The following is a 12,359-nucleotide window of genomic DNA, read 5'->3' on the forward strand; positions in this document are numbered from 1 at the left end:
TTCTTGAAACTGACCTCGTTGAGGATCTCGTCCGGCCTACTGGTGTTCATTGTTGATATGAAAACATGCTATTCTGTCTTTCTGACTTCCCAGAAATTCTTCAAAAGTTACATCTTTAATGTTCTTACGTTAAAATGGGTCGGTTTTCGTCTCTGTCACATGAGAATATTGCTTAGTTTTCTAATTAATTTTTCTCATACCGTATGAGTCCATCCGTTTTTCCGAATAGCCCTTTTTCGTTTACTGTCCACAAAATAGCGACAGAACATTATTATCATCTAAATAAATGTCAATTTTACAAACTTTACTTGTGAGGATCGAGGGGGTGGGGCTAGTCAAGGTCTAGAGAGTAGTGCCGCCATCGCACCTCACGTGGTGTATACCGTAGGCATTGCTAAATGATGTTGGCAGTTGACAGCGTCCTTTTTTTATCCCTAGCTACCCTCACTTTCGTGGCCTTTTACTTTACCCCCATTTCCGCTTTATTCAGTAATTGCTGTTCAGCATCTCTAGCAACTACTACTTGGTGCTACTCTCTGGTTTTCTCTCAGTCTTTCATTTAGACCATCGTAATTCATCTCCCTTGTTTTCTTGTCCTCTCATGTTGTGCGAGGAAAACCCTGCTACAACTCTCTCTCTCTCTCTCCACACCACCACCACCACCACCACCACCACTGTCTTGAGCGCTGGATGGCCGAAAGCGGCCCAGTGCTTGGCTTGGAAGCCAAAATTTCATGAAATCGAATCCAAACTAATTTTTTTTTTCCTGGTCCGTTTCAGGTTTTATCACTTCAACAGAGTTGGGGATATTCAACTCTGTCCCCAACAAGGAGTTTAATACATATTGGGTTCCCTGCACTTGGTTCACGGCACTCCTGCGGGACATCAAGTCACAGAAAAGGATTCCGGATCCTATGGGAGTCAAGCATATCATGGAGGTAAGGCAAATCCTTCATCAGAAGAACCCTATTTATTTATTTTGTCACATTGGCCACGAGCAACTTCATTTGTGAGCAATATTTTACAGTAATGGATAGTCTGGATGTTTTTGTAACTAATGTCACTACGTGTATAGAGATTAGCCTGTGTCTTCACCACTGTTTCTTGTTTGGTTAATGAAAAGTTACGAATAGAATTAGATTAGCGAACTTGAGTTGCATCATGATTTTACAGTTTAATAGTAAAAGATTAGCTTGCTGTAAAATTCCCTTGAAGGAATCTTGAGTCCTGATACATGTGTATATATTTGATATGCTTCCAGATGTATATATATACATATTATATATCATAGATCCCTTATCAAATTGTACATAGACCTTCCTGTTACGATGAGGAAAAAAAAAGTTGAAATAATAGTTTTGAGCATCCTCAATAATGTTTGCATAATTGACTTTCATATCATTCATTAATAGTACCTGCCAGTTAGCCAACTGCCGTGGAGTTTTCCTTTTCCACGGCCAATCCATAATAATCATGTTTCTCTTAAAAGTTTCCATTTTAATCCGCAAGTCGACAGGTGTGACTTGTTTTAAGATTACATGATTAATGAAGGCGCCATTTCCTCATGTGTTGGTGTCTTATCACAGACAAGGTAATAATAATAATAATAAATAATGATGGTTACCTCAAGTCATTACACCCTTATTTCCCCCGGATTGAAGGAAGACATTTTGTATCACCCTGCCTGATTATTAAAATATCTAATCATAAGTAGAACACCTAAATTTAATCGATTAGTAAAAAAAAAAAGTTTACACTATCAGACTGATTCTCAGCACTCAGACTAAAATCCTATTTACAAGTTTCAGAAATCAAGGTGTATCCCAAGAAGGCATTATCGCAGTAGTTCGACATCATTCCCAATTCGTAAACTCTTCGTTGTTGCATTTTCACATTTTTAAAGAATCCATTTTTTTTACGTCATTACGGCATGGAGACCAATTTGACAATTTCAGGTCACGTAGCATCGCACAGCCTCTCGTTGGAATGCACAGCTCGAGAGCTTGTGATAAAAAGCGATGATGATGATGATAATAATATTAATAGCAATTTAGAAAACCAACCTTAGCAGTAACAATACGGTCTCTTTGCTCGCCAGTCAAATCACTTGTGGAAGGAGAAGGCTTTTGTTGGCTTTTGTTCTTGATTCTTGTGCATGACGGTCGCTTCCTCACCCAGCCCCAGGAACGCGCAGGGAAGGGGTCGAGGTTTATCGTGATGTATCTTGGTCATCCATCCCTATTGTGGATGCTGCTGTGTGCTTCTGTCATGGTCATCCAGCCCAGGAATGGATGCATTTATGGGTAATTCTCATTTAGTGTTGTAAGAGTCCACAATAAACATGATGACAATATATTACGATGATACCTCCATGGGATACGGCTTCCAGGACGCAAATAATGTGGTCACTGACTAATAATGTATGCCTACACCCACACCCACAGATCCGACCCTTTTTCCTCCCCGCATGATAAGCTGTATAATTATGTACGAAATAAGCTTGGTACAATAAACGTAAATGCATTAAAGTTAGTGGTTGATAATTTGTCTTGGGCTTACACTGTAGGCTAGTCGGCTAGATGTGACTAACACATTGTATGTTCCAAGTTGAGAAACCTATTCTCCTTTGTATTGGCTTTTCTGAAGACTTACAAAATAATTGATGAAGAGTCGGCTTTTAATATACAGGTGAAGCAACATGATTTTTGTTACCTGGAACGTTAATTGGAGGGAAAGGCATAGATGGGATGCGATTGATAGGTCTTAGGTAATACCGCAGTCCGGAGGAAAAGTGTCGATAAATAAAAACGATATTCAGGTCAGTTAACTTCACACTGTTAGGCAGCATTGTAGCATTGTCATCACAATAAACTAGAGGGTTCTAAGTGCCTTTCAAAGGCTAATGAAACTTGTTTTTTTTGAATGCTTTAATTCCTGATGAGTATTTCTGAAATGTTGTAGAAACCGTTCTGAATCTTAATACGCAACATTCTGAGACGTTTCGAGTTCACGGTAAAAATGTAGCGAACATAGGTTGTCACTATATATATATATATATATATATATATATGTATAATATATATATATAATAAGCACTATATATAATATATGTATATTATGTATATATATATATCTATATATATATATATATATGTATATATATATATATATATATATATATATATATATATATATATATATATATATATATATATATATATATAGAATATATATATATATACATATATATACATATCTATATATATATACATATATATACATACATATATATATATATATATATATATATATATATATATTAAAATAGGCATTAGTTGAAATTCTTCTATAAGTGTGGAAAACGTGTTGACCACTGTCCGTTCGTTGAGCAAGACCTTTTTTTTTTTTTTTTTTTTTTTTTTTTTTTTTTTTTTTTTTTTTTTTTTTTTTTTTTGATAGTTATCCTAAGTCGCAATCGAAACCAAGAGACACTCGATATTCCTCGTAAATCACGCCCGTAAATTTTAATTGTAAAATATGCCTATTAAGGTATTCTTGTTAAAGTCGGGGTTAAATCAAATAAACATATTCGCAAGAATCATTCTTAATGTGAGTGAAAGATACAGAGTTGTTACAAACCATATGAAATATAACCTTTAAATTTTTTGGTAATGGCATAGAAGGAAATGAAATCTATCTCGGTTTTATATGAAAACTTAGGGTGTTTAGTTCTAAAATATCTTGGTTCATACTTTTGCTTGTTATTCCAATTGAATCTGATCCTAATTTATGATGTGGCTCCGTAGTAAAACACAAGCTCGCACACATTAATAGATTAGCCAAATCTCCTTTATTGAAGTGATAGATTGGTGAGAAGAGGAGAAAGGATGACTTAGAAAACAAGGTTGTAATAATTGTGGACATATTTTTCGAAATCATAGAGCAGACTGTGAGTTGGCAATATCAGCAAAACACACACACACACACTAAATATTTATTGTTGTCGTTGCCGTGTTTTTATTCATTTGTGTTTTCAAGTTGCTGAAACGTTGGCGTTCATTGAAGAACCAAAGCGAACTCATGCAATTAATGAAGTGTAATGAATAGATATAATATATATATATATATATATATATATATATATATATATATATATGTGTGTGTGTGTGTGTGTATATATATTATATATATATATATCATATGCGAATTATATACACGATTATTTTTTTACTTGCCGATCATTTAGTACAAAGATTCTTAGTTCCCAGGATTAAAGATCCTTCATTTGTTAGGGGTAAAGCTATCTCATTTCACCTAAATCTGGAATGAACTGATATTTTCCCCTCGTAGTTCTTGGCCCAGCAATGGGACAAATCACTTCTAAAAATAAACCTCTAGGATTAAGACTTCGTCTGCGAGACAGTGTGTAATGTTTACAGGTTACTAGCCACTTACACTGAACCATTCAGAGAAGTCGTTTGAAGATGCCAGTTAACTGCATGGCTGAGTTTTGATCTAATGATTAACAAAAATAGAGGAACATCGCGTCTATACTGTTTTGTAAGTTTAAGCTTTCGTAATCTTTTGCAAACAATACACAAAGTCCTGGAGACCTGAATAGTCACAACGGACAGGAATACAGCGTTAGAATTAACCTCTAAAAGTTAACGAAATTTAAGAAGCAACTATTTAACTGTATGAATAAATTAACTGCTACTTTCATGCAATAACACCCATAACTCGACTAACTTCAGTGACCTTGTATCGAAATGTTTTCCCGCTGCGTCAAAAAAAAAAAAAAAAAAAAAAAAAACAAGCCGCAGATTCACGTAAACTTTTTTTTTATACCTTGTCCCATTAACATTCTCTTTCCTGTTATTAATGAGTGACACGTTTTGCTTGCGTTGCTTGTCTTCGATGGCCTCCGTTACTTACTTGCATTCATCTTTCTTCAAACTGGTCTTTTTGTAAGAGATTTCGTTTTGTCCTCAAGTTTCTCTTTCTGTGAATTAAAAAAAAAAAAAAAAAAAAGGAAAAAACACACTGGAAATGTCGCTCTGTGTGTATGTGAAATATTTAAGCATACCTATGTAAGTGTTTGTTTTCGGAGTGCATATAATATACATATTATATTATATATAATATTATTATATATTATATCTATATATATATATAAATATATATATATATATATATATATATATATATATATATATATGTGTGTGTGTGTGTATATATGTATATATATATTGTATGTATACATGTACACACAAATATATCTGAATGTACATAACGCACATACATGTGTGTGTGGACATGTATAGATAGCACTCTCTTGAGCACATTACATATGTGTGAAGAAATTGTTCTCAAGTTAATTGTGTGTTGTCTGAATATTCTATTTTATTTTTTGCTTTTCCTTGTTGCATAGGCAGCTAAACTTGCAAAACGCAGACAAAATCTGAGGGACATTTTGATGAGAGTTTCGTATGTAGGAGGCCATGATAATATCTCTATAATTAAGATTGTCGCGTGTCAGTCAAACTATGAATGGTTAGAGTACCGTCTGTTCAAAGTTCAAAAGCCGTTCGGCAGTAATCAGGCTGAAACGTAGGTCATCATTCCGCCTATGTTGCCGAATTAGGTCAAGGAAAATTGGCTACTTAAAATGTATGCGTTAGTCATTGACTACACTGTTTCTCTACTAATAACGTCCTAAGCAAAATTATTTATGCATAAGAACAAGCAGTTTTTATACGTTTATGTTCGACCTCTGCCTTTCACAAATTAAGATCTGCCGGCCATGCAAATAAGATGTATTTTTGAATCCGAATATTACTGGATTCTTGATTACTTAAGTACAGATTACGCCGAGTAAGGTTCTGAAAATTGATGAAGCATCAAAATAAACATTTAAACAACAACTATCGTATACAAAGTCAGGAGAAAATAAGAAAGCGTTAAGGGTCGAAGGTTACAATCACTATAAGGGAAGTTCAATGGAAAGATAAATTAGCCTCATTTGTACCTCTTAATGGACGTTGTGCAAAACCTTATTGTTTTGGGGAAGAAAATAAACAAGCAGCTTTCGAAGATTTCATTGGGCGACGAACCTACTTTCAATTGCTTTCCTTTGTACTTGGTATGCAATAATTAATATATTCTTTTCTAAAATTTAATTCTCTGTAATGTTCATCTTCATTTCTGAAATGAATATTCATTTTACAATGATTTTCTAACTCCTCTGTATTCTCGAAGTTTGAGAACCTAGACGTAACAACAGGTGACAAAGTCGACTGCATCCTTTGATCGGAATGAATGGCGTGTGAAATAGAATAAAACATTTATCTTCGCAGAAGATAATTCCATTTCGTTTTGAGTTTCAAACGTATATATCCTTACTGCGAAAAATATAGTGCCGTAATAAGTCAAAGTTCAACAAGAGGATTGTAAGTCGTGGAAATCCTTGCCGTAACTCGGCTATAGGAGGACGTCGTCATTTATTTAGTGTTGGTTCGGTTCGGTCTGACTGATGTGGTTCATAGGCCTTATTTCTGTTTTAATTGGCGCTCGTATTTTTTTATTTTTATTTTGATTGTACAGAGCATTTTAAACTACTTGAGCTTATGATTTGAACTGAAGATATTTTATGACTGAACTTTGGATGTTTTAACTTTTAATGTGTCGATGCCTGAACGAAGCGGTTTTCGTTGATGGAGGAATGCGGTGGAGAAATTCATCCTGCGTCTAGAGATGACATTGATGAATATAACGAGGAGTCATGGTAACTGTGTAAACCTCTTTTCTTGTTTAAAATGATTAAGAAAATAATTTCTAAATTACTGTTGATTATATTGGAATCTCATGCTATTTAAAAGTTTAGTTTTACGGGTTTTCGGACGGTTTGTTTTTCGTTGTCAACTTCTTGAGTTAATTGCATTAATTGGTTTTCGCTTCAGAGAGAAATCTCAATGTTGCAAAGGTTAGTTTTACTGTGTTTCAGGCGATATTTTGTTGATTTACATCGGTGATTATATGTAAGTTCATTCAGGCTACGTAAAACAGTGTCTCAACAGCAAGTGCTGTAGATGCTAGTTTTTTTTTTTTTATTTGTAAATCAAGATAAGATAATTTAGCATCTCCAGAGGCCATTTACTATAACGAATGACGCTTTATTGACATATTTCAAGGTTATATGATAATTGATGGCACTTGAACGACACATTATAAGGCTATTTCTACAATAATTATTTTAGCCTGCCTGATATATTTTAAGGTTATAGCAATTTTATTTTGATGAAATATTTCAAGGCCATGGATGATGATATTTTTGTTTTAATTATACACTTCAAAGCCATTGACAGTGTAACTGTGTGTGCATGAAGGATATATTTTAAAGCTATTGACTCAGTTACTACTGACGCTTCAATTATATATTTTAAGTTAATCAAACTTTGGTTAAAAAAACAAAGCAAGCAAATACCTTAAGTAGATTTTTAGAAGAGTCATGAACCATCATCTAAACATAAAGCGAATTGACGTATACCAAAGGCCAGTTGAAATGACTAGTCAAATGAGGCAGAGGATATGGAAAGCTATGTTGAATAGATCTGGCCTTGTATTAAGAAAAATCATTTAGGGATTTAAGCAATTCGTTCATGTAAAAAAGAAAAAAAATCATCCTTATTATTGGTTATAAACGATAACGCTTTAAAGTATGGTTTGTCGTAGCGTCTATGGTCTTGCCTACGCATATCCTCAAGGGCTCACCTACTGAATAGTTACTTTGTCACAGCTCTGAACAAAATGCCCCTTCAGACAACAGGTAGCAGGAATCAGGCGTTGTATTAGTAGGTGAATATAAAGTGTCTCGCTAGAGTACACCGTCCCTCAAAACTAAACAAGGCAATCCCCTTCCTACGCTAAAGATTATAGTAGTACCAACGGTCACACACAAATGACTGACAGAAATGTGCCCTAAGTCTCCTCTTTTTGCAATTGTTTTTTTAAGTTCAGGATTGTTACTAAACAGTAGCAACATTTCGTCGTGCTTGCCGGCTTGCTTGCAATGAGTCGTGCCTTTAGAGCAGTTTGATGCACCTCAGTTACCCCTGGAATCAACGTGTTTGCTTTTAGTCTAATATCTAATCCCTCAGTTGCCTAACCTAACCTTCACCCCTGAGACCTACATCCCTCCTCCTCTCACCCCCCCCCCCCGAAACTGTCTAGCTGGCAGTCCCTTCTACATGAGGTGTGTCCTCTCTTTCCAGGAGTTCAATGAGTTCAGACAAAAATGCGGATTACTCTGGAGCTATGACTGGGTGTCTATCCCACTTGTGTACACTCAGGTAGGGTGATCTTCTTCAAACATCCAAAAAGCACCATTTACGACAATTCCCCCTCTCACTCTTAATCTCTCCTCTTACTCTCTCATTTTTCTTTAATGACATCACTTTTTTTTTTTTTCGTTTTCCACCCCGACCGAATCCCCCCAAACAACTTTACCCTTTTGTTACAGGAGTTTCTCGAATTCCGAGCCAAATGTGGCATGCTCTGGTGTTACGATTGGGTGAGCCTGCCGCTCGTGTATACACAGGTACTGTAGTAGGCTCCCTATTATTAAATTTCATGCAATATCTTGCTGCATCCAAATGACCCACGTAACCCCAGACCAACTGCATCCCATCCCATCCCCCACGTCTTTTCATCCTCAGTCCCGTTCCTGCATCCACACTGTTATTGTTTTAAGTCAGTGGTGCCTAAAGCCCCTTCTACACGAGTAGCAAATGCAAGGTGGGCAGACGCTGTTAGCAATTTTTTGAGTGGATGGCGATCTCTAGTGTGGTAGTGATGCCAACCCCTCTAACCCTACGCCCCTACAGGGGACGAGAAATTACCCTACATAACTGTAAATTACCCAACATTCTGCAGCTATGATAATAAATGTTTATATACAATGTCATGAATACTAGTAAGCATATCGATCTAAACCTACCTTGTTACAGTTACCCTACACTTGAAAATATTGCCCTGCTGCTTTAAGATTTTGCTCAGATTACCCTACGCGTAGGGCAATTACTCTATAGTTGGCAACACTGGAGTGTGGTCCAAGTCATAGGGTCGCCTCAAAGACAATACACGTGTATTGTCTTTAGGTTCGCCTACCTGTGACTACTGCCTCCCTTGGACTGTTTGATCTGGTAACACTGTTGAAAAGCGAGAGAATTACATTCAAATCAGAGTGCCCGTCGTGTCTTTGCCCCTCTTCTGGAAGGGGCTTAAGTCTTCGCCTCTGTTTACATAGTCATCTTTATTCCCTAATGTATGAATATGGTTTAAATGCTTGCTTGAAGTCTTGCAATAGTCTACGGAATGCGAACGCCAATTTTAGCGGATCTGACTCGTCTTTTCCTCCTTTTTCTTTCTTTGTGTAAACAAGTAAATAAACCTAATCCTTATGCTACTGTAAGAAGCGCGTTTAAAAAAATCGGTAGAAATTTCTTCACAGATGTAGCTGGTTGTGGGGTTTGAAAAATCTAAAATTATATATATATATATATATATATATATATATATATATATATATATATATATATATATATACAAGGAAATTTCTTGATATTCAGTGCGGAACTGAAATTTTCAATTCATTATTCAAAACAAATCATGATATTCGATAGCATATGAAAGACAAATCATTTGCATTTGATTTAAAAACTTTTCTTCTTTGCCCAATTACTTTTAAACCATTAATACCGTTATTAACACTTCGCATCTGATGTTTGATTGATTGCAAGTTATTTGGCGGTCACCTGCTATAAATTATAGGGTCATTCTTTTATGCTCCCATTAGTTTTCACGAGCTTGAATTCAGCATCACCTGTCATCTCGCCAAATACCTCTTTTATCAAAAGTCCATTTACGTTAATAACATTTAACAGATTCCTTGCTATAATACAATCTTTGATTGTTTTAACCGGTTTCCAGCTGGCGCGAGAAGATTCGTCCTATTGTTTGTTAGCAATGAAAAATACAAATTGATTTAAAAATTTGTCATATTTTGTAATTTTACGATATAATTTAGTTACTTGCCTTCGTTGCTTTAATATTCTCCCGGTGTCAATAACTACAAGAACAATACTACAGCTAACGTGTGTACAGAAAATACATAGCTATGAATATATATGGACACTCCTGTAATTCATACTCACTTCATTTCATCTCGCGTCTCAGAGACTTCCCTTCTTTTGTACGAAACACTCACCTGCGGTTGCCAGTCTACACGTCGTCTGTTTGCAGCGTCATTCCGTCTCCCCGTCCTTCCCTCCCTCCCTCCCTCCCTCCCGCTACTTTCTCCCCCTGGTTCCATTTCCATCTTCGATACCTTACGTCACCGTTGTATGGCCAAGTACGATCTCCACCTCCCCCGTTTGCAGAGTTCTGGTGTTGATGGCAAAAGAGTTGTGGAAATTTTTTTGCTGATTAACTTGTAATGAAATTAATGATTTGTCCCCGTGTCTGTCCATATTGATAGAATCATCTTTTAATTTTCGTTTTATTTCAGGAACATTGTATTTCGTCTTAACCCAATTACAGTAGTGTTGCAATTTGTTTTGCTGCTCAGTTACCTATACTCGGTTTTTTTCCATCTGTCCACCCGCCTGTGGTGTTTGCGTATAGTAACACTGCGTCCCGGTCTTTAGAAAGTTACATTCAGCTTACATTCAACAATAATACTAATATCCTATTTCGAATATTAACGGTGTAATTCGCATAAAGTAAATTATTAAAACACTTTTCAGTTGCAAATGTACACCCAGATATCCTTTTGTTTATCTAAAACTTAAACATAGCGTAACTATTTAAAGCCCGGGACGCAGTGTTACCATACGCAAACACCACAGGCGGGTGGATAGATGGAAAAAACAGAGTATAGTAGATATTGCTTGTAACTTAGGTATCTGGAACATGTTTTAATAATGTAACGAAGTGTAAAAAGTAAGTCAAACTTGATATTTCCAAAAAGAAAAGGTCCTTGGATCACTAGTATTGTGTAGGGTCATTAGCTAATGAAAAGCTAACTCCGTATTTTTGTGTAATTGATCATATTTCTAGTGATTTCGTGGATTTTTTAAAGACTTTTTGTGAATCAGTATCTAACCCTCATGCCAAGGTTTTGATATTGCCTAGATAGTGAGGTTATAAAGTTTGTAAATTAAGTATATCTTAGTTTTACCAGACCACTGAGCTGATTAACAGCTCTCCTAGGGCTGGCCTGAAGGATTAAATATTTTTACGTGGCTAGGAATCAATTGGTGACCTAGCAACGGGAACTACAGTTTATTGTGGAGTCCGAACCACATTACATCGAGAAATGAATTTCTATCACCAGAAATAAATTCATCTGATTCCGCGTTGGCAGAGCCGAGAATCGAACTTGGACCACGGACCGGGTTGGTAGTCGAGGCGAAAACCACTCGTTCAACGAGGGACTTATAAAGCTTGTAAGAACTGCCTACGCAACCATAGTATATTACGTGTCAGTGTGGATCACCATCTAGTTTTGACTCCTGCTGAAGTTAAAGTCCACCTAAACGACCCGAAGAACGTGTCCCCGCAGGGGTTGAGTGCCGTAAGTGCACCTTATGCGATACCCTGAAGGTATTACCAAGTTGTTTGCAGCGTCCCTTCGGCCTCTAGCTGCTCCTGCTTTAGGTTTTTTTTTTTTTTTTTCACCTCCGTTGTTCTTCCCTTCCTGTCTTTCCATCCAGTCACTCCAACTCTTAACTTTTCACTGTCTTCAGCCGTGATTGGCTGAAAGTGCCCCAGTTGCTAGTTGATGGAGCCTGTCTATATTCGAAGTTGACTTACTTTACAGTGAAAAACTTCCTTTCGTAAACAGTCAACAAAAATTCACTGTACCAGGTTCTGTTCTACGAAATTTTTTCTTTATTGCTGCGAAAACTTCACAAGTGAAACATAGAAATACGAGGGTTTTACGTCATAAACAAGCAATGGTTAAAGAATTCGAGTTTGTAAGCTACATTGTGCGCAATTACATATGATTTGATAAAAATAATATCAAGTGGTATCCTGGTTATGCTTGACGTAAGTGTAGTATGTGACACAGTTGATCATAATCGGCTGCTTGAAGACCTGAGAGCGGTAGGCACTGAAGGTGATGTACTCAAATGGTACAAATGCTACTTGGAAAACAGGAAGGGTGCCCTAAGGCAGCGTCCTGGGCCCACTGCTATGTGGCATTTGGAAAATTTTTTGATCTAATAAAGAATTCAGGCCAAAGGCCAAGCACTGGGACCTATGAGGTCATTCAGCGTTGTAACGGAAATTGATAGTAA

General features: G+C 36.3%; 1 protein-coding gene across 13 annotated transcripts in view; it reads left to right on the forward strand.

The window, feature by feature from the left end:
* LOC135206691 (bestrophin-4-like) overlaps positions 1–12,359 on the forward strand; it is a 514,714-nt gene that overhangs the window by 479,618 nt on the left and 22,737 nt on the right. For 11 of the 13 annotated variants that reach the window (XM_064238113.1, XM_064238112.1, XM_064238110.1 and 8 more), the window contains 2 exons: positions 781–938; positions 8,271–8,348. In XM_064238113.1, the coding sequence (XP_064094183.1) occupies positions 781–938; positions 8,271–8,348 (236 nt within the window). Of the gene's footprint in view, positions 1–780; positions 939–8,270; positions 8,349–8,518; positions 8,597–12,359 lie in introns of all 13 variants that reach the window. The other 2 variants (XM_064238102.1, XM_064238107.1) reach the window with 2 other exon arrangements.

This window comes from Macrobrachium nipponense, chromosome 31 (genome assembly GCF_015104395.2).
Source record: "Macrobrachium nipponense isolate FS-2020 chromosome 31, ASM1510439v2, whole genome shotgun sequence".
In the NCBI taxonomy this organism is placed as follows: Eukaryota; Metazoa; Arthropoda; class Malacostraca; order Decapoda; family Palaemonidae; genus Macrobrachium; species Macrobrachium nipponense.